At 36.7% G+C, this 23252-nt stretch overlaps 1 protein-coding gene across 5 annotated transcripts; it reads right to left on the bottom strand.

Moving 5' to 3' along the window:
• Positions 1 to 1105: 1105 nt before the first annotated feature.
• Positions 1106 to 22474, bottom strand: LOC104594901 (mRNA capping enzyme family protein). 5 transcript variants are annotated; one of them, XM_088898083.1, is made up of 15 exons: positions 21426 to 22474; positions 19076 to 19152; positions 18756 to 18898; positions 18492 to 18560; positions 18159 to 18230; positions 15907 to 16008; positions 15785 to 15808; positions 14782 to 14838; positions 5775 to 5916; positions 4325 to 4389; positions 4177 to 4227; positions 3756 to 3818; positions 3155 to 3278; positions 2821 to 2882; positions 1106 to 1448 (listed from the first exon to the last, which is right to left on the bottom strand). In XM_088898083.1, the coding sequence occupies exons 2-15, from the start codon at positions 19149 to 19151 to the stop codon at positions 1344 to 1346; spliced, it is 1155 nt and encodes a 384-aa protein (XP_088754209.1). In that variant the 5' UTR covers position 19152; positions 21426 to 22474; the 3' UTR covers positions 1106 to 1343. The 5 variants fall into 5 exon arrangements, with proteins under 5 accessions (XP_088754209.1, XP_010253749.1, XP_010253750.1 ...); XM_010255447.3 differs by having other exon boundaries at positions 19076 to 19210; positions 21426 to 22471; XM_010255448.3 differs by having other exon boundaries at positions 5775 to 5913; positions 19076 to 19210; positions 21426 to 22470.
• Positions 22475 to 23252: the final 778 nt, after the last annotated feature.

The raw sequence follows: 23252 nt of genomic DNA, 5'->3' as shown, positions 1-23252 counted from the left end.
TTAAATTAAATTAACAGTATTTATCAATAATAGTCGGTAATTATAATATTTAATTAAATAATCAATAACAATACTTTTAATAACATTTTTAATTATTTTTAATATAACAATAATTACTAAATTTATTAACAGTATTTATAATTTTAATTTAAAGTAAAAGTAAAGTAAATATATTTTTATTAACAATATTTATAATAACAGTAATTATTAATTATAATCACTAATTATATATTTATTAAATTACTATAATAATAAATAATTATTAAAACTGGGTTACTAAATTTATTAACAGTACTTTTAATAACAATATTTATAATTTTAATTTAAAGTAAAATTGAAGTAAATATCTAGTTATTAATAATATATAACAGTAATTATTAATTATAATCACTAATTATATATTTATTAAATTAATGTAATAATCAATAATTATTATTACAGTAATTAAGATTATTATTATCTATAGGAAATGGGTGCTTGCACATGAGATCTACTTGCATGAGTAAATTCTATTTCCTGAATGCAAAGAGCACCCATTTCCTTATATATAATTTTTTCATTCATCCATTTCATCAAATACATTTCCATCCATCACTTTTCTAACGACTGCCTTGTAAAATTTTTATTTTGAATGTAAAGCAAGGTGCCAACCAACTGGTTGGTAAGGTCTCCTGCGGATCGCTGCAGAGACTTGGAATCGAATCTAACCTGCACCTGGGTTGGGGATGGACTACCCCCGAGTAAGACACCAAATGGATCCATCCATTTTGCCCACCCTACTTTATTTCTATGGGCGGCATCCTCAGTCTCTCCATTGTCATGAATTATCAAACAAAGAATAAACATTATTTTCAATAGGCAGACTCCCAAATCAGACCAGATGGAAAGGACTACAGTCACTACACCATACCTAACCAAACTATGCCGGCCAAAACACGAAAGGCCCCTATGAACTTGTGACCAAATAAGATGATTCAAGACCGAACTTAATCCGATTTCCTGTAAGAAGTCTGATGTCGTTTGTCTGTTCTGACTTCTGAGTCGAACTCGAGACATGGGAATAGGTGCCGTGACCAAAAAAAAAAAAAAACAAAGAGAACATGCATACATGGAATAATTGTGTTTATATTTTTTGCTTTGGTGCTGCTTTTTCAGTGCTACAAGTACTTATTGCAATTCTACAAAACTGAATAATTCCAACTCCAAAAATCTCTCCAATCACAGAAAAAGCGACGGAGGTATCACCCGCCACCAGTCCGGTAGCCTCCCCATTCCATGTGACACTAATTATTTGTCCTGTGTTTGGATGGTCCTTTTAAGTCCAATAAAAACATCATTTCCCGTCAGTCCTCGCTGCTAACATACCTGATGTCGCCCTTTGATATTTGCATCTGTCCCTTGTTTCCTCTGTTGTCGTTGTTCCGGTGTGTGCGGTCTGGTTGGCCTCTCTGAAATTAGCACAAAATATTAGCTCAGCATGATGCATATAATATAATATCCAATCACATATGGTTTCTAAAATCATGTTTAAGGGGCTCTGGGTTTCAGGAATGTGCATGGGATCGGCAGCTCAGTTGCTTTTGCTCTATGCTACAGACAGCAGGGCCCCTGAAAAACATTGGTATTACATTATATATTTTAAACGAACCCACCATTCCTGTGGCATGGAGAAAAGGAGTTCAGCTGTCTGTAAAAATCGAGTTCATATCGGCGCCCCACAGCACATCCCATCCGTGTATCGGAAACATCTCCCAATGCACGCTGAGATGCGCCCGTGGGGTGCACCCTGTGGCTGTGGGGCACTGATGTGATTTTATAAAAATCTCTCTATACAAAATGAAGATTGACGTAAGATTAGAGGTACGGAATATTTTTCAATATTAAAAAGATGCGGGCATTCTTTTCTTTGTAAACCCTGGTCCACTCAAATATACTTTCCTTTGATATCTGGCAACCTTTGAACCCTCTTTCACAACTCAAACGCTTATGAAACAAAACATAAACTTATTGTATCAGTAATACTATATAATTTATCTAACAAGGGCGGTAACATGTGTAAAAGGAAGACGACAGTTGCAACTGCTTAATCACTTGGTGACTTAACTGGGTTCACCTAGTTCTGTCCATTGGGAATAGAGAAACACCTAGTCAACACATTCAAATTAGCACAATGACAGATCGGGGGCATTATAGATAAAACAATTAGACTGCTTCAATTTCGATCCCTTTACAGAAGCCTCTCATGATTGATGTTGTATGGATGAATTAATCAATTACTATGTAGAGATAAAGCTTCAAGCAGCATATGTTCTAGGTATAAAGTAAGGAAACCACAGATCAAGAAGCCCATTCTAAGATGACGAAGCACCTTGATGTTGAGAGGCAGCAAGAATCGGACTGGAGTGATGATTCTGGTTTCAAGTTGGATAGCATGGAAAGTCTACCAGGCTTAAAGGAAATTGGAAAAGGTGGTAGGGGTAGAAAGATAGCAGTCTTGAGTCCCAAGCCAGGTTTTATTGTAGCTTGTTGGGGTTGCATGGTTGGTGGTTGAGTGATAGCTGTTTCATGGTGCAGCTTCAGTTTTGGGAGCATTTTTGGTCTTTTTTTGGTGTTGGTAGGTTGTGGAGGGGTGTATTTTCTGATTCTTTTAGCTTTGATGGTGGGGATTTGAGCTAGCTGGCTTTGTATGTGGGCTTGCTGAGCTCTGCTGTGCATTCTCCCTTCTTTTTCTGTTCTTTTAATAAATTCCTATACTTTACCTTCTCAAAAAAAAAAAAAAGATAAAAACCAATTACTATGAGATTTCAAAATCCTAATTACCTTTCTCAAGACAAATGCCAAATATAGGTAAGCTACGTCCCACTCATCCTGTGATAGCGTGCCTTCATGTTACAAAAAACAAATAAATGGTTAAACACAGCTTGGATTTGCAAAAAGATCAAGCTACAAGTATTCACTAAACTACCTAATGTATTCACAGAATAGTTCAGACAATCTGTGAAGATGTAGAACAATAATTCCAAACACAATAAACAAAGAAAAAAATGTCAAGCCTCACTCAACACCAGATTATTGATGCCTAAATCAATAGTTCAAATTTGTAATAACTGACAAGATAGGCATGTATGTTTAAGAGAGTAAGAACTCTACTCACTGTTGTCCTTGTTTCCATCACCCAAGGCACCAAGTCTCCGCATTAGCTCAGTAAATTCTGGCTTTTTGAAGTACTCATCTACGAATTCATGAAAGTTCTTGACAAAAACAAGTTCCAAGTCATACTGCAAAAGCAAATGCAAGAAAGCTGTATCAATGTTGAAACTTTATGCATTGTAGCATATTTTTAGTAGCTCTTGCACATCAGAGATAATAGTAAAACTTAGGTGGTAGTATTCCACTGCAAAATCCAAATATACAAATCAACTAGGGTTTTTGGTAGGGGAATCTTTAACCATCTCCTCTCCTATGCAATTTCAATCTTCATAAATTCATACCTCACACCCGCCGCCATATGTCTACTGTACCCATCCATCATCCATATGAAAACAAATAGGCTGGGGTAATGAGGTAGAAGAATAGATTCTCCGGAGAGACAAATATGAAGACCAAAGAACACAAAAATCTCCTCTCCTATCTCTGCTAAACATGTAAAAGGAACCTACCCCAAAAGCAAGAACGCAAATACCAGAAAACATGTTTTGGTGAAATACATAAAGAAAAGGGACAAGAAAAAAAAATCCCAAGGTCAAAGTGTAAACCTCATCAGCCAGCAATTTGAATACATGGAAGGGGACAATGCATTCTGGACAATCAACAGCATCCTGCAGAGACACTAAAGGTTAGAAATTAATGAAGCAATTATAACAAAATGAGCAGCATAGATGGAGAAATAGTGGGATACTATTTACCATAAAATACAACCATCAGGTTACTAAAATATTAGAAGTGAAATATATTGCCAGAGTCAGATTTTTCTAACATATGGCTTAGATTGGATAATTCAAGCATGCAATGAAAAATCATTTTGAAAATCAGAAGTCAGATCCATAATCTACTAGTCAGGGCTGATTAACTAAAACACAGGATAAAAGCCATTCCAGGGGAGCAACTATAATCATTATTAGCAATAGAGTTTAGAGACAATAGAGAGTGGACAAAATACAGAAATCAACATTGTACCTCTAAGTGGAAATTGTACTTGATACCAAAGGGGTTGGAAAACCTAAACTTCTGAACCACAGAACAGTGAAGTTGCCATCAGTACATGTATATAGAAATTACAAAGATGTTCTGCGTGATGGTATAGTCACAGTACAAGATAAATCACCTTTTCAGAATATTCCTCACCAAAACGAATCCAGTACACACTATTCCCAAATGCAAGTCCTTCCACTGCATACTCACAATAAGAATGGCAATTGCTATTAAGTAGGTATTTCTCATCTGACAGACTTCAAGGTTAATATATAAATAAGAGTACGAACTAATGCATATGATCAGACAGGGGATCAATAGCAAGATTTCATGTAGCATATATTGTAGAAAGAACTATTTCAAAATCTTCAAAACAATCCAGTACAAACAGTTCCCAGATGCAAGTCTTTCCATGGTATATTCAAAAAGAATGGCAATTACTGCTCAGCAGGCACCATATACATGACAGGTTATCTAACAGGATTAAAGTTAAGGAAATAAGAGATTATTGACTAATTGCATATATGGTTAGACAGAGCAGCTCAAGCAGAAGATTTAATATAGTAAATTATACTAAGAACTATTAGAGGTTTGAACCATTGTAAACAAACTCAACCTCATAGTCTTTTTTTTTTTTTTTGAAGGATCAAATGTTTAAATAATTTGGTAGTATATTGATATTGACGTGATGGATCTCTTTAGTCCTTTTGAATACCATATTTTAACCCATTAAATGAATACTTCTTAAAATGATCCATGAACAAGCATGCTTACCTACCTGAAATGAAACAATTTCCCCTGTGGTTTTCAATTAAATAACTCTCTAAACAGAGGCATTTCCAATTGTTAAGTTACAAATGAGATCGTTTCATCATACCAAGAAATGAATACAATTTCAGGGTTTTTTTATCAATAATACAATTTCAGTTCTTACCTTGAGAAGTAGAAACCACTCCATTATTTATGATAATGTTGTGGGTTCAAGCACTACTGAAAACTGAAATTAAATTACTACATTTGTCATGGGACCAAAACAAGCTATAAGTTAAACCAATATGGTAGTAATTAATAATACCAACTGTTCCCTTACTCCAAATCATTTATTAAGCCCAAGGTTCAAAGTATCGACACGTATCGTCCGATTATCGTTTCAGGAGCTCCCCGATACGCCCCTACAGCGGGGTTCTGACCGGTTCAGGGGGTGGAGGAGCCTTAAACCGAACCCCTGAACCGATTTTGAAAAAAATAAAAAAAAAAGGAAAGACTTTCATGGCATTCGGGCGTATTGATATGCCCCTACCGGTGTATCGAGCGTATCGATATTTAGAACCTTGATTAAGCCTTAACTTTTATTATGACCTAGCCAAGACATCCACCTAAAAAAGGAAAGACTTTCATGGCATTCAGACAAATTTCAGATTTTATCATGAATTGCATTATTAAAAACAATCTTTCTACATCATCACCACTACAACATTATGGAGTTTCTTTTCAAACAAAACCAATAACTGGTATCGGAGAGAAAACCATAGATTCACTCGAGCAAAAAGAAAGCAAAACCACATTATACAATATATACATACCTTCTCTGAGCTTTTTGACAATAACATTTGCATCTGGCATTGTTCCAATAAAGATGCCTCCTGGACGAAGTAATGCCGAGACATTGGCCAATGCCCGCCGTGCACGTGTCTCCGTAGACCATGAGTAATGTAGGGCAAACTGCTAAACATTATGCGTCAGCTTATGTTTCATACAAATATTAAAAGAAAATACTATTCCCTTAGTAACTATAAGACATACTATCCCATGAACTATGAAGATCCCCTGCCAATCACATCCATACTGGTTCATGGAAGTGTTTCAAAAGGCACTGAAGGCATATGCACTCTGCCTTGTCCTTAACCTTCCTATTCCTCCTCCTCCACCCCACCCCCCCTCCTCTTCAGGAGGCTATGCCTCTTGCATTATCAATTTATCACTACACCCCATTCCTCAAGGTAGTGGAGCGCCTCATGTCACACCAACATTGCATGGAACAATATGTGCAGACAGCCTAAACTTGTAGCTTAGATCTTTAATGAATTGCACAAAAAGTTATGGACAAAAATGTAAAAAGTTTAAGGGTGATATCCATTTAAAAGAGAACAGGTGGAGGGGTTGAGTGGAATGTACTTTTAAGTAGGATATATGCCCTTTTTTTCTACATTTTTTCTTTTTTTTTGAAAGAAGCTTTATTTAGTAAGTGCAAGCAATAAGTAGTTTTAAGTAGGATGTATGTCTTTAGGCTTGGCTTTAACCAGCATAGGCTTGGTTTTAAGCAGAGTGCATTTTTAAGGACATATGTCCTTTGTTCAATTTAGTATGTGCAGCAATAAGCTCACATTTATACTTTTACTCAAGCCAATACAGAATTGTTTTGGAAAATAGTTTGGATTAGGAAATATAATTTGAGTTTTAGTAGGATTTACCAAGAATGTTGAATTGCTAACCAACATTCATGTAATGCCTCTACTATAACTAGTTGAAGCATGTCACTACAGGCAACTAAGAGATAACATACTTCTCTTAAGTTCATCTTTTTACTCTGATAAAAGGTTAAAGTTGGCTTGTGTTAATCCACTCAAAGTTTCACATTAGTAGAAATAGTGGCGCACCACTTCCTATCTATCTCTTAGGGTCTGTTGTTTGGTTCACGGTCAGGATCACATATTTTATTATTTTATTAATATTAGGGTTTATGGGTTTTTTAGTCAGGAGTTCTTTACTACTTGACAGACTCTGGAATGGGAATCCCATTCCCAAGGAGTGAGCCTGGAACGGCCATTCCCCCATACGGGGGAATCCCATTCCACCAAGAATGGGAATCGGAATCCCATTCCGACCAAACAAACGGTTGGAATCGGAATGGGGTGTTCTGATTTCGATTCCAGGCCCCTATTCCAGGGAACCAAATGGACCCTTAGTTCTTATGTTTTTATCTCTTTCCATTTTTTCCTATTTATTTATTATACACTGCTCTGGATGCTTTGGATCTGTTTTTAATTCATCCATACATTCAATGCAACCCTAGTCCATGCAGCTGTAAACCTGTAATCTAGCCCCATGAAATTATATTTATTTATTATACACTGCTCTGGATGATGCTTTGGATCTATTTTCAATTCATCCATCCATCACCGTACATTCAATGCAACCCTACCCCATGCAGCTTTGAGTCAGTAAACTAGCCCCATGAAACCATATTTATCCCCTAAGCCAACTCATGAGAAAGAAACATGCCATATTCTCGGTTTAAACACATTAATTGTTAAATCTACCTCAAATGGCCTTACGGTAGTCTATGAAAATATCAATAAACCCATCAAAGACATCCATACTAACTCTTTTAGAGAACTTGTCAAAGATAAAATAAGTGGGAAGACCAGTTATCTGTGTTAAGTTTTTAACAAACAGGTTATAGAACCAATCCCCAAAACTTAAGGAATAGAAGAAAGAATTATTACCTAAAAGTCACTTATATCAAGTTCAAGTTGATTATATAGTTGATACCTGATAAATATGGTCAATTAATTGGATCTATAGCACCCTCTCAACATGGTAGAAAGAGTGCATTCAAGAAAACTCAATATAACTAATTGAGTTCTACACACACAAAAACAAAATAAAGATCAGTAATCCATAGAACTTTGAAGTCTGACTTAGTGATTTACAAATTTCTATGATTATATTCTTAACAAGACTCCTAGTAAATTTCAAAAATCTAATTATAGCATTCAAAGGTCACCGGCTAAATAACAAAAAGCAAATTATCAACTTCTATCTGTATAAAAGAAACAGGACAACTACTAATTTGACTTCAGAAACAAGACTTTTACAGTCTTACCAACTTTCTAGATCCTAGAATAAATTAGATAAATTAAAACCAAACAAACAAACAAAAAGTTGGACAATGACAGAGGTGATATATATATATATATTGAAGATAAATAAAGAAGAAATTTTATTAAGATATAAATAGTGATAGAGAAGATAAAGGTAATGACAAGCTGGGTCCCCCCTCTTCACAGTTCTTTGAAGCTGAATTTTGATGGAAGTAGCCAGAGCAACCCAGGTCCCTCTAGTTTGGGAGGTGTACTGAGGAATGAGACTCAAGAGGCTGTCTTACTATACTCTGGCCCTTTAGATGTTGGTAACTCTATTAGGGCAGAGCTGTTAGCTGCAATACAAGGAATAATTCTTGCAAAAGAAATGGGTGTGGAGCAACTTCTGGTTGAAGGGGACTCTAAGTCAGTGGTGAACGGGTTAAATAATCTGGAGAATGTCACGTGGGACTACAAGAAGGAGATAAAGAAATTCAAATGGCTGACAAGGAATATGTCTGTAACAGCACAGTGGGTTGGGAGATCAGCTAATGCTTTTGCTGATGTCTTAGCAAAACAAGGGACAAACAGGGAAACATTGTTCTGGGCGCAACTGTAATTTGTGTCTTTTGTAACAGTCATGTTTTTTTGATGTAGTTTTTGTGTTTTCTGTGTTTTCTGTAACGTCTCTTTTTGTTTGATATGAGATGTTTGTAGTTCAAATATATGCTGAGTTGTCGACATATACTTGGAAATATTTCGATATATTATATATTTTTTTGTTTTTTGGAACGATATGGTCGAAATATCGACCGACATATTGTATTTTTTTTAATTCATGTAAAATTTATGTCGTTGGGTCTCAACACCAACATATGTCGGGCGACATTTCCGACATTTCGCAACATTTTAAACAACCTAACAAAATCCGGCCCAGGAACCCTTTACAAACAAGCAAGGCTTACCCCACCCTTCTGAAATTGAACTAAACATTCTCTTTCTTTTACTTGACAAGCCTTCTATTCTTCTTAACCCTCTTGTTGATTCCAATCCCAAGTGAACCCCTTTTCAATCTATCAAACACCTTCAAGACTAGCACAGATCTACTTAACTTTTGTTGTCTAAATCTTTTAACCGCATCCGGATGACCTTCACTATTCTTCCTTTTTCCATTAAGATCACTAATCCTTTCAAGCTCAAATACTGCATTCTTCTCAAATACCTGTTCCGCAACCAAATCGTTTCCCTTTTGTTGCTTAGGCCTTGTTTCACTCTAGAGTCTGTCATTCTTCTCCCCAGAGGTGACTCATATATGCTGGTTTTCCTTGTCTGAGCATGTATCTATTTTGTCTGTCTTATCCTTGGTGCAAACATTATATTGATCCACCCCGTCATTGGAATGAGGCATGTATATGGTCCAGTTAGACGAGTCCTATGCACACATGACTTAGGACTTAATGAAGCTTTGATCAATTGTAACAGAAAACTGTCTTCATTGTATTCATTTTCGAGCCAAACTCAAGCTCGTCGAATATTTAATTGAGTCAAGCTCGAGCTTAATGGTATTTTAGTCGAACTCGAGCTCAACTCAATTGCACCCCTAGTCTTCAGTTGTAAGGTCCTTGATCTCTTGGATTTATACTTAAAGTCACATTCGTTTTACTTAGTTGGGTAAGTACATTTACCTAGGCAAGTGTATCCCAGATAAAACATGCCCAGGTAAGTGAGATTCCAGTGTTCTTGTACGATACAAGTTACCTGGGTAAAGAGAGCAATGGGAGGGAGAAAGCATTTATCGGCGTGCAAGTAAGTTGTTTACCCCCTTGCAAGAGGGTATCAATTACTCAAGTAACCAATACTCTATGGTATCCTCGGTAATTGTGGAACCCAATATAGCAGCAAACAAATGCAAGTATCATAGTCAACTTATTGGTTGACCAACGTACCCCCCCCACTAAATACCAGCAAACAAACGGAGCCTAAAGAGAAAAAGGCACTAGCTTCCATCTTGAACAGCACATTAAGGTCTTTTTCAAGATCAAATAATTCCTTGGTTGATTTAGTGTCTTAAAAGCGCAAGGCGCAGGGGCCAATTTGTGCCCGAAGTGCAAGGTGAGGCACACGGCTTTTTGAAGCAAGGCACAAAAATACAAAAAAAGAAAGCTAAAAATGTCAGAAAATTCAAAAAATGCCAAAAAAATAAAAAATATATATATAGTAAACATAATATTGATAAAAAATATAAACTTAAATTTTAAAATAAATGTTTTAAAAAAAAAATTACCTAAAATTAAAATACATAAACATAACATGTAAAGCATATTCAAATGAAAATTTAAAAATAAAATCAAACATATAAAACATTTTCAAGCATGCAAGGTGCATCAGACGCACGCCTTTTGAAAGGGTTGCGCCTAGGACCTAGGAGAGGCGCATACCCTAAAATGTGCCTTGCTTGTGCGCCTAGGTGCACCTAAAAGTATGTTTTATGTTTGTTTGTTCCTTATCTTTATGTTGTTTTATATACCAGAAATTTATGTTCCCTATCAATTAGCTTGCTACATGGTAGGGTACTCTGTTTTCTTTTCAATAATAAAAGCATTTCTGACCATTATTGAAAAACATTCAACTCTAATATACAGTAGTTGGTAAGGCTCTACCTTCATGAAGATTGAAGATAATCTATACTATTATAAAGTGGATACTTGCCCTGGTTTTACTGCAGGTCATAAAAATTAAATTTGAAAGCATATTATTAGTGGAACACCTAACGTCATGCCTCCATGTTTAACATTTGTTCAACCCTCAATAGTATCTGGAAAAGGTGAATCAAAGGAAGAAAATGACCAAATGGAGAAGGTGGTCTTAGATGAAACGCATCAGATTAACGAAACAATAAATCTAGAAAGGGTGGTAGATATAGAGGTGGAAGTTAGTAAATCCTTGGGGCAGTGTACTTGTCTTTCTTGGGTGGGGAAGATTTTGCAAGGAATACATTAAAAAACTAGAGAAGTATCCGATGAAAGTTAATTCTGGAATTGAAGAGAAAACAAAGAAGATTACACACACCAAAATCAAACACAACAACCAAGTATCACCACAATGCTACCTAGCCACAACAAAATCAAATACACCATAACAATGATGGGAACCTGATCAATCTTTGTATCTTCCGGCCAAAACCCACGATAACTTTGTCGACCAAGCAACCAAATCACCTTTAAGAAGAAGAAAGAAAGAAAGAAGAAAAGAAAAAAAAAGAAGAAAAATAAAAAAGAAGTGAAGGAATGAGGAAAAAAGAGAAAACAAAGAAGACTTGGGGAAGAAAAGATGATGAGAAGGAGAAAGGGCAGCTAAAGAGAGAAGAAGAAGAAGAAGAAAAAGAAAAAAGAAATGGGAGAAGGAAAAGAGAAAGAAAGAAAAATTAAAAAAAAAAGGAGCAAGGAGGACAAGTTCAACTCATCATCACCACTAATTAACCCCCCACTGGAAACCAGAGACGAAACCCATAGAAGAACGCCAACCCAACCACTGCTTGATCCAACTACACCATGTGAAGAAACATTAAAAGTTAGATAAGAAAGAGGGAAAGAGATTAGAGAAACAAGAGGAAGAAGCAAGAGGTAAATGAAATTAGAGAAGCGAAAAGAAAAGTGAGGAGCAGAGAAGCGACTGAACACCTAGGGTCACTATCGAACTGCCACCGAACGCCCAAAGACGATAGGGAACCGCACCATCAACGGTGTTGTTCCCCACCGTAGCACAACCGAGCCTGAAAAAGCACCGAAGTAGAGAACCCACCAAACTCACCACCACTGCCACCAACCAGCATCAGCAGACCCTCGAGACAAAACAACAAGAGAAAAAATATTAGCATAAGAAAACCACAATGCAACCGAGACCAGAAGAAAACAGAAAAAATGGCATGCCAAATGCACCAACGGCCAACGTAGAAGAAAACGGGAAAAAAAGAACGTCCTCCTTGAATGAAGAACAACACCGACAGCTTAAAAAAAAGGGAAAATTCCCGATAAGTACCCTGTACATTAGGCTTAGTGCCAATTTAGTACCCGAACTTTAAAACGTGACAATCTAATACCCAAACTTTCAATTTGTGACAAATCAGTACCTGGCGTTAACTCACCGCCAGTCAAAATGCAAAAAGACATAATTACCCACCTGCAGGTTTGATGAATGTATGAACTATTTTTTCAAATGACGAAAATGACCCCATCTATAATCCTTTCTCTGCAAGTGGGAACCACTGTTCACCCACTCTATTACCTGAAGTTCGAAGAAAGCAGTTCCACACGCCGGTAACGTCAACTAGAATGCGACGCCGGAAAAGTTAAAATCGACGAGTGACAAACCAGACAGCTCGTACGGAGATCTGCTCCGTGTATTGTGGAAGAAATTGCAGGAAGAAATCACATCTGATAATGGTACCCCTTTTTCTAACTCAACTGTTGCCGAAGAAGACAACCCCTTGTTGCCAGTGTCGGAAGAGACGACTAGGGTAGTTTTTTTCTTTTTTCTATTATTCTCTATGCTTTTTTACTGTATTTATTGACTTCTGGTTGATTTTAATGCAAGATTTTTAGGGATTTTTTTATCAGCCTATATGAAGCTATTGCTACTGAACCTTTTGGTCCCACCATCTCTGATGCCTCCGGCAAAATTTGGTTTTTCTTAGAGGGTTCAAGGTCCAGTTGTGCAACTACTGTGTTTGGCCAAGCTGTTTCTGTCAACTTGTTGGCTGTAACTTCTGTAGAGAGCTCCAGATGAATCTGAGTAAACAAACTGATCGAATTACATAGACACAGGTGAGACCGTTATGAAGTGATGGAGAGCCTTAATTCACACTTTCTTTCCATATATACTTCATAACCATTTGTCAAAAAATCAAAATTTCCCCAATCCCCATCCATTTCTTGTTGGGCAACGTACCAATGGCCAACACTAATCAGACGAAAAGCAGAGACATTTATTGCTGGACATCCATTTCTTCCTAGACAATGTACCAATCCCCATCCAGTTCTTGCTGCACATCCATTTCTTTTCCTACATATATACTTCATAAACAGCCACCTTTCCCCTCGAAACAAATCAAATGAAAAAGAGGAAGAAAATTAGGGAAAGGGACTTTTTCAACTTGAAAAATTAGGTTCTTTTTCTCTGTATAACCACACCACCCGAAAGCGCCTTCTAGAAAATCTCATAGTCCAAATCATATTCATCCACCTTCTTCCCACCAACCCCAAGACAAATTGCCACTGCAACCTGATCCTTACCAGCAGAAAAATCAAGTTTGTCAGCCACTTTGTCAAGATCATCACTAAGAAGTGGAACACTAGCCAGAGCATCCCAAAAGTCGGCAGGCTCCTCGCCCTCATCAATGCTCAGAATTGGACCTTGCGCTCTCTCATAACAGACAACCTGACAGGCAGCCACTCTAGCACAATAGCTAATTTGTGAAATTGATTAGACGTTAGGAGTTTAAAGCTTACCACCTTCTTTGCCGTTCATTCAACCTACACGTGAACAATCTCCTCTCCTCTCCTGTCCTCTGTCATTCCTTCAAGTTGGAGTTGATCGAAGCTTACCACCTATGCGAGCAAGAGCAGGAAGTCAGAAAATTACCGTGGAGGTTGGAATCAAAGGCTACGCTTAGTACCTATGAACACTGTGCTCAAAATGAACTCGATCCTTCTTCAACCTAGATTGAAGAGAAAGGGGAAAAGGGAAAAAATAAGAGAAAAGGGTAAAATGGTCTGAAAATTATCATGGAGGTTAGTTTTGGCATTATGAAAACATTTAAGTCACACCTCACCTCACGTGATGGTTCTGACTGATGGTGAGTTAATGCCAGGTACTGATTTGTCACAAATTGAAAGTTCGGGTACTAGATTGTCACGTTTTAAAGTTCGGGTACTAAATTGGCACTAGGCCTAAAGTACAGGGTACTTATCGGGAATTTTTCCAAAAAAAACAAAAAAGCTTTGATCAACCGAAGAACAACACGAAGAGAATCAGAGAGTCAAGCAAGGTAGGTAACGATATGAGAGAGAGAGAGAGAGAGATTGATGGGTTAATGGGGTACTCGATGGGTTCAGCCTAGAGCCTAGAGCCTAGAGCCTAGAGACTAGAGCCTAGAGCCTATGATTGATGGATGATATTCTACTTGATAGGTTCAGCCTAGAGCCTATTCTGCCTAAAGCCTTTGTCCATCAAACTATTAGAGTACAAACCTTTGTCCACCATCCATCGGGCTATCATTGGCCTATTGTCCATCGGACTATTCATATTTCAGTGTTGTGCTTAGCCTTTGTCCATCGGACAATTCTCCACCGTCCACCGGACTATTCAGTCCACCGGGCTATTCAGTGTTGTGCTTAGCCTTTGTCCATCGAACTATTCTCAAACTTTGTCTTCTCGAACTCTCTCACGTGAATTCCTCTCACACGATGCAGGTTCTCGAACTCTCTCACACGAATTCCTCTGGCCCCACACACAAAGATTCCATTTCCTCAACGTAGAGGGATTGAAAGATTTCATTTCCTGAACGCATAGGACTCATTTGTACCCCATTTTGCTTTTAGTATATATATAAGATAGATCATTGAGCCACTCAATCTGATATTTATTGAAGAAGACTATCTTTCACTTCTACTATATACAATCTATTTAGTTACTTCGACACAGATAACGACTATGACAAGTCATTTACCTGGCAGCTGCATATATCAAATGGAGCATCATCTTCCAAAACCTTATCCAAGCGAACCTGAAATTCATCAACAGAACTTGCAATTACATTTAATGGTATATCATAATGAAGTACATATGGTATGAAGCATTAAAAAAATACAAAGTCAAATAATAGAAATTCTAACTCAATTATTGCATGGACATTGTGTACAGTTACAGAATGTATCTAGTATCTGCAACTGTGTATGAGGTAAGGTTGTAGCTCATTTTAATCAAGTTATGCAAACACAAAACAGGTTCAATAGCATGAAACATGTGCACCCTCAACAAAACATAAATTAAGGGTCATTAGGAAAGGAGAAGAATGTAAGAAGCATGGTTATCAACAAGTCTTTCTCATTTACATAACATAAACAAGGTCAGCAATGTTGTATCATATCTAAATTATTTTACCACAATTAGTAAAACTTCACCATTACTCAAACAAACAAATAAATAAACAAGGCTAGCAATGTTGTGTGGAGCAGAGTGTTGGGAAGTCAAGAAACATTATGTCCAATGAATGAGTGGCCGAAATGTGAATGTTGAGATGGATGAGTGGGAAAGCTAAAAAGGATAGGATCAGAAATGAACTTGTTCAAAAGAACCTAGAAACGACTCTAATAGGTAATAGAATAGGAGAAAGTAGGCTAAGATGGTTTGGTCACGTGCAGAGAAGACAATCTACAGGACCAGTGCAAAGATGATCTTTTACAAGGATCTAATATTGCTAAGGGCAGACCAAAAAGAACATGAGTTTAAGTAGCAAAAAATGATTTAAGGGCCCATAATCTGACAATGAATATGGCACAGAATAGAGAAGAATGGCAGAAAGGTTTTTTTTTTTTTTTTTGAAGAGTAAAGAAGAAAAATTTTACTAATTAAAAGGAAAGATACAACTTTAATAGGTGCCAAGGTAACACCCAACCAACTGAAGCTATGAGAACATGTTTACATTACAGGCTGGGATCCCAAGAACACACCAGAAATTTTCTCCTAGATCTGCACTGTTAAATTGAGTTGAGTCATTAACCAACCCCATATAGATGGGACAAGGCTTAGTAGAAACACTTGAACCAATTAAGTGATAGGTATTTGCAGTTACCTCAAAACAATCTCCACAGATAAGACGTGCAGGAAATGTGAACTTTTTGCGTCGTTGGTGGTGGTCTGCATCACCATTATAGCGTGTACGACAGTCTTCTATCTGTACACAATTGTTGAATAAACAAAGCTTAATTACAACAACATCTACCATCAGATATAGCCAAGCATAACTAAGATAACAAGACAGCTCTTTTGCAAATTCAAAATGTCATCAAAACCAGATTTTAGAACACCTTATAGCTTACATCGCAAATTAAAAGATTGTGAAAATTGAGGCCCTTGTGATGGGTAGACTGGAGAACGATTAGAAATTATTCTCTGGAGTGAAATTGAAGATTGGAAGGGTATCCAGTCAGCAGCCTGGATGGGCACATGTAGCAAGCCCGGGTTAAAGTTGAAATGTTGAATCTAGAAGTATATTTATAAAAACAAAAAGTAAAGTAATTTTATTCATGAAAATGTTTAACAGTACAATACAACAATCTCCCAAGAAGTGGCTCCCTAGATACACCCACCACTCTCCAAGAGAAACACAATACAAACTCAGATTTCCCACAAAGATTAACAATTCAGTAAATGAGTCATTGACAGATGGTTAAACTCCCTGGAGGAAGAGACCAAGGAACCAATCTTGCTCACAGTATTCCTGATAAGATAATTTACTTCTCTGAATTTATTATTGAAAATTCTCCTATTTTTTTCAACCCATACTACTGTCCCAATAATGGCTGCAGACACCAACTCCCAAATTAGCTTCCCTTTTTGATCAAGCTTGTTAAATGCCAGGTTTTTTTTACTTCTTTTAAAGGGCTACACAACGGGGGTAGACCATCCCCCAACCCAGGTGCAGGTGGGATTCGATCCCAAGTCTCCGCTACAACCAGCAGGAGACCTTACCAACCAGCTGGTTGGCACCTTGCAGCTTGTTAAATGCCAGGTTGACATTAGCTCCCTAACAGATCTGGGCATAAAGTTTTTTATTTTCTTATTTTTCTATGAAAAACAAAGATGAAGCCTTTACAAGTCAGCTGATATTGCCAAAGAAATCTAGAAAGGAGGGTAAATTTTAGACTCAGAGGCATGAGAGAGAGAGAAAAGAGAGGCCTCTCCGCCGGGGGGAAAGGGAATCAACCAAATAGATTCTCTTGTCAAAAATAAGCTTTGGTTGACGAGTAGATTCAGCTCTCTCTAAAATAAGCTTAAGTACCTCAAGTTATAGATAAATCTGACAAGAACTACTTTTAATTTGATCATTAGATTCTCTTGTTAATCACATTCCTTAAGAAAGGGGAAAGGAAATAATTAATAGCTTCAGTTATTCCAGATGCCAATCTTATTCCTGGAAGTGATAATCCTATCACCACATCCCAAAGCATGACCACACACCAACCACCATCACCAAAAAATAAAAAAAAAATAAAAATAAAAAAAGATACCATGACTCAAGGAGGATGGTACTAACAATTGGTTGGATCCTACAGATCCATTTTCCACATTTTTTGACAAAATATTCAGAGTTTCTTTTTTGATTGAAAAAAAAAAAAAAGAATTTCCCGAACATAGAAAGCCTGAAAATCTGTACAATCAAAAGGAAGAAAATTCAAAGGGAGAATTCTGGGTTAATCAGTGTGTTGTCTCCTTGATGTATGTGAGACTTGGGGGGGCACTTGATAACAGCTGTAGTGGCTGAACTGAAAAGTTTATTGTTTTGTCTTTTACTGAATAAGATTTTAAGGAGTCCGGGGGCTCCTTAGTGGCAGAAGCTGAAGCTGGGTAGATTATATATCCTTGAATACTTTATTATTTAGTTATTTTATCCACTAAAAGATAAAGCAACAACTCATTTAGTTCAGCAACTTCAGTTGTTATCAAATAGCCCCTTAGCCACTGATTGAACTTTTCATTCTTATTTCTTTCCTTGAGAAAAAAAATGTCTCGAGTCACTTGACTTGAAATTTTAGTCTAAACACAAAATAGCGGCCATGAGTAGCACAAGAATGACATGTTCCAGAATAAACTAATATGTGGCACCTAAAGAAACATGGAGCTATTAAAAAAACGTAAATACCACCCAAAAAACATATATGCCAACAAATGCATGAAACAGATCAAATGACTTGCTTTCACATAGTATCTTAAGTGCTAGACATTAAAATGATTAAATGCCCAATTTTCTGGAATAATGAGTAACAAACAAAAAGAGAAGAACAGAAAAGGCAACAAAGAAAGAGGATCACTTAAGCACTTTACCGATCCTTCAGCTATGTCAATACCAACATAATATCCAATCTTTGCCTTGTCCCATTTGATCAAATCACCACCCTGCCAATTACAAGAGAAATATAAATATGAAATTAACATGACATAAAAAAGGATGCTACTATTGCTTCAAGACAAAATGTAGAGATTTGATTTTTTTCCTTTCTTTTCTCCTTTTTTTTGAAGGAAATAGCAGTAACTTCCAATAAAAGGGAAACTAATGTACATGAAAGGATGTAAAGAGAAAAAAATTAAAAAAAAAAAAAAACATGCTATCTGATATATAATAACTACTTAAGATTGAAACAACTGCATTGCACATACCTTCCCACAAGCAAGATCAAGAACAAAATCTCCTCTCCGAGCATAAAGATGAATTAGAACACTTTTAATCTGTTTGATCAAAAAAAAAACACTTTTAATCTGTTGGAAAGTTGGGAACAAAATTATACAAATGTGGCCAATAGGTTGAATAAGGTCATTCAGCGGAAAAGACAAATGATAAAGATCATTTTCTAATTATCAAACAGAAAAGCAAGAAAGGAAGGAAGAGGCAAATTTACACCACAAAAGCAAATGAGAGTATACCCAATTGTTGAGTTTCTTTAAATGGATTATTGGACTTGCTTCTCTCTCTTCCAAAGTCTGGTTTGTCCTTGCGCTGTAGTGATCAGCCACTTTACGTGCAAGATTCCTTGTAGTTTCATCATCCTCTAGAAACAGTGCATCACCTAGGACAATGTAAACAGAAGCATATATACACAATATGAAAATCTAAGCCTTCTAGCCATAAAAGTAAGCTCCCACATTAAACAAATCAGTACAAAAATAAAAAGAGAAAAAAATTCATAAATAACCTATAAAAATTCAAACTTAAATAAACAAGAAAATGTCCTACTAAAGATTACCTTGTGGATCAAGTTTTCTCCTTGATTGAGGTGGACCAAAAGAGGTCGAAGCAGATTCTTCATACCCCCGCTTCATTCTCAATAACAGAAAACTCCAAATAAGGACAACGGGCCCCCCTCTAATTGCAATTCTACCTGTAATGTTTGTACATTAAAGGTTTGGACACGGATGAAACTAGTAGATTAAACGTTTTTATGGATAGATATCAAAGATTATTCCAAAAGGAGAAGCTATGTCTAACTGGAAGGAGATACAATTACCTTAATTTAGTCAGATACAACTAATGCCTTGTAATGTATTAAATACCTAAACAAAATTCTTTTGGAGGGGCATAATTTGAAGGGAGATTCCAGGCTTGGCACCAGAAAAGCTACCCTCAGGCAGACAAACAGGTATAACAATTTTCTTTCATCGTTGTGTTTAAATTGTCAGCAATTGGTCCACAGCTTCTCTCCTAATGACCTTTTGGAAAATGTTAACCATACAACAACCTTATGGTTGTAGATTTTATGAACACCCTTCACATATACGCATGGTAGGTTTGCTCAACCTAACCTGGTGAAGCAGTTATTATTTAAAATTGAAATTTTAAAAAATAAACAAAAAGTAAAAGCAGAAACAGATTAAAAAACTAGAAAAACTGGGTACCCAAAATTCTTCTAGCTTTATCTCCCTCCCCAATTAGAACAAAGAGTTGATCTTGGTATTTTTGCCTTGCATATGAGAGAGAGCCTAGTTCATGAAGAATTGGTGATCTAAAATATTTGAAGAAATCCCAAACCTTGGTTCATGAAGGACCGATGATATGAAACATTTGAAGAAACTTATAACCTGTTTTTATGAAAAACTCGTAATATGAAACATTTGAAACCTAAAATTTGGTTAATGAAAAGCTCAATCTGAACATTTTAAGAAATCTGAAATCTAGTTCATGTAACCAACTGGCCCAACCCCATAAAGCTGGGACAAGCTTAGTTGACTTGAGTTAAAACCTAACTCATAAAAATTCATGAACAGAAAGACTTAAAAAGCAGAAGTTCAATTAAGGCTAATATTGTCGAAAACCCAGAATTTGACACCAAAGAAGGGTCATCCAAATCCCCAAGATTAGTAAAACGAGCTTTATTTTTCCCTTCTTTAGTGAGATTACTACAATGAAAAGATCCATGAATGTTATTTCTTTTTCTTTTTTTTCTTGTAAACTAATTTAAATGGGGTTCCTATGCTAGTGTTCCAGGGGTTTTGTTGGATAAAAGAATAGCAAAAAATATATGCAAGATTGGGCTTTTACTGTTTTACCTTTCTAGTTTTATTTTCCCTTAAATTTTTTATCTTTGGCCCTGAACAGGCCTGTCAAGCATCTATAGGAAGGTTATTTAGGATTAGCATTTGTCTAAGCTTTTTTCAGTTGATTGAGGAAGACGATAAGGTTTGCAGGCTTAAACTAAAACTGCTTTATCTTTTTTTACCTTTTTAAGGTAAATAAATTTTTCTTACCCCCCCCCAAAAAAAAATAAAAGAAAATACCTTTTACATTCTCAAGACAACACCATATATTATGGTTAAAAATTTTTGAAGTTTCTAAAACTCATTTGTACTTGGATTCAAGATTAAGACTTTCTTTAATAAACCTTGGAGGGTTTTAAAGTCACTGACGTGATACTGACTTTATCATAGCCAATAAGAAATAAAATCCATGACTGCTGTTATTCTATGATGAAGCAATGTCCAAAGATTATTTGTTTTCAAATATATGAATGTGGTAGAAGTTAATTTGTTTTTAATTAACATTATGACAGTTGCTACGTTAATGACAGGGAGATGCCATTAATCAGAATAATTAGCTCTATTTTGTATATTTAGGATCTTCCGCTCAATCTCTTATGGGTATTCCTTCTGGACTAGGTCAAAAAAAAAACGCTCATAATCAATTTCCAAGGACATCATCTTGATGTAACTTTAAAAAATAAAAATAAATAAATAAAATCAACTCCAAAAAGTTTCTCCTTCCCCTATGTTGTTTTCCTTCTGTGGTTCTCACATTTAACTACCACTGAAAAAGAGGAAAGAGACCATACTCCGGAACCGTATTTTTACCAGACGAATCAAAGTGACTACTTCCCCACAGATATGAGTATTGTGAAAAGAATATATATTATGAAATAAATACGAAAAAGGAAAAAAAAAAGGAAAACTAGAAACCTATTACCAGTAATGCTAATTAAGCTGAGAACTCGAAGCAATTCAAAACATAATATCAGGCGATACTTGAACCTTGATTAACAAACCTCTAAGGAATTAAAACAATAAAAAGGAACATTCTTGTAAGCAAGAGATAGGGAGACGCACCTTCAATTCATTTTCGACGAGACCATGTATTGCCGACCCAGATTGCCGTCCATTTACGTTCTGGGGCTAGAGCAAAGTGAGAAGATGGAACAACCCCTGGTTCCCTCCTTTCACTTTGATTGTCCGATAATATGAGGATGTGTAAACGATCTAATGCTAGCGCGATGAACTGCAAGCAAGAAAAGAGGTCCAATCGAGTGACCACCACTGTCCCGTTTTGTTCATAAGCCCTTTCTGCCGTGAGCACCTTCCGAGTTCCGAGTTGAAACTTTGGGCGGCTAAATAGCAATGGAGGGTAGAACGTACACAAAAGTGGAGTTCGGATCTGCTCCCAACAAAATCGTGACGCGCCACCTGTACTTTAACGCGAGAAAAGACATACGTGCGAAGCCCTTCCCAAGAGTGCGACTGGTTCTGTGGTTCACTTCCGATCGAGCTTGAACGCGAGATGCAAGCAGAGAGAGTCGGTTCTCTTCTACACTTGACTGTAAATCTTTGTTGTGGTTTTAGAGTTCAATAATGAGTTGAAGTAGCTGTGTTCCGTGTTCGATAATAATGGCGAGCAGCAATGTTATTCGGCTGCTGCTATCCTGCTCGTTCGTTGATAGTGAAACAACGAAGCAATTAGAAAAAGAAAAATAAATAAATAAAAGGATGAGGAAAGGAAAGAAATGGAGAAAAAAAAGGAGAGGGAAGGAGATAGAAGCGGTGGCGGTGCTCCGAGAGGTTAGGTTGCAGAAGAACACTTAAATTGGATTGGATGAGGAGAGAACGGGGAAACGATGGGGAGCAGAGCCTATTCCTTGGAGAGAGAGAGAGAGAGAGATGAGGCATAAAATTCTTCCATCCGAATTCGATCCAAAATCCGACCGGATGAATGAGAGGCCGATTCGAATTCGAATTGGATTGGATGTCTCGGAATTCATCCCAATTCGATGAATTGAAAAAAAAAAAAAGAAAATTAAAAATTGTATATCAATTCAGGGTGGCCGCGAGTCGAATTCTTGGCGATCTACTCGAGCTCTCAGTGAAAAGTTCGACTTAGGCTCGATTAATAAACGAGCCGAGTTCGATCCTAATAGAGTTCGGCTTCTGAGGCGAGTTTGAATATATATAAAAAATAATATATATAATAAAAATATTATAATTTTTAATCTTTTAACTATCAAATAAAAAAATAATTTTTATATATAATTTTTTTTATTTTTATACAACTTTTTTCTTGAATCGAGTTCAAGTTTATGAGTTTTTTATTCAAACCGAGTTTGAGCTCAATGTTCTAGCTCAAACCGAGTTCGAGCCTTGTACTATTTGGCTTGGCTCATTTCGAATCCACCCTTAATCATCTAATCACAACAAACCAAATCAAATTCATCCTCAACCTGCAAGTTGTAGCTAAACCAAATTGTAAAACTAATCTTCTCTCTAATCTCTATAGCCATGAAAATAGCCTCTTTCAGTCTCTCTATAGTGGTGAAGTCACTCCTTTCGTCCACTAGCTTCCTCGCAATTAGGTTGGTGGGTCGAATTCGGGTTGGGTCAAGACACTTGCGTTCATTTTTTGCCAGGTTGCTTTCAGGTTGGGTCGACAAAATGCTACACCATAACCCCTAATTGTTTGCCTGTTTGGGTTAGGGTCGACCCTCGGGGTCAATTTGGGTTGGGTTGGGTCAACTTTTTTCTAGGTATGCTCGTTTGGTGGATGACAGGCAACAACCTGCAAGAGAAAGAATGATAAAATAGACGACGATGATACGGTTCCCAATGACTCCTTCGAGGGGTAAAAGATCCCCTCCCCCTTGTATTATGGAAAGAATGGGACGGGGA

The sequence above is a fragment of the Nelumbo nucifera genome, chromosome 2, assembly GCF_055504915.1.
Source record: "Nelumbo nucifera cultivar China Antique chromosome 2, China Antique-T2T, whole genome shotgun sequence".
Lineage (NCBI taxonomy): Eukaryota > Viridiplantae > Streptophyta > Magnoliopsida > Proteales > Nelumbonaceae > Nelumbo > Nelumbo nucifera.
This window is presented reverse-complemented; position numbering and strand designations above follow the sequence as displayed.

Excerpts from the sequence above, each read along its gene's own strand:
- LOC104594901 (XM_088898083.1), bottom strand. The coding sequence starts at position 19,151 with ATGAAGCGGGGGTATGAAGAATCTGCTTCGACCTCTTTTGGTCCACCT. Across the intron at positions 18,899-19,075 it reads GAGAAAACTTGATCCACAAG|GTGATGCACTGTTTCTAGAG; the intron begins GTAATCTTTAGT and ends ACATTGTCCTAG. Across the intron at positions 18,561-18,755 it reads TAAAGAAACTCAACAATTGG|ATTAAAAGTGTTCTAATTCA; the intron begins GTATACTCTCAT and ends TTGATCAAACAG.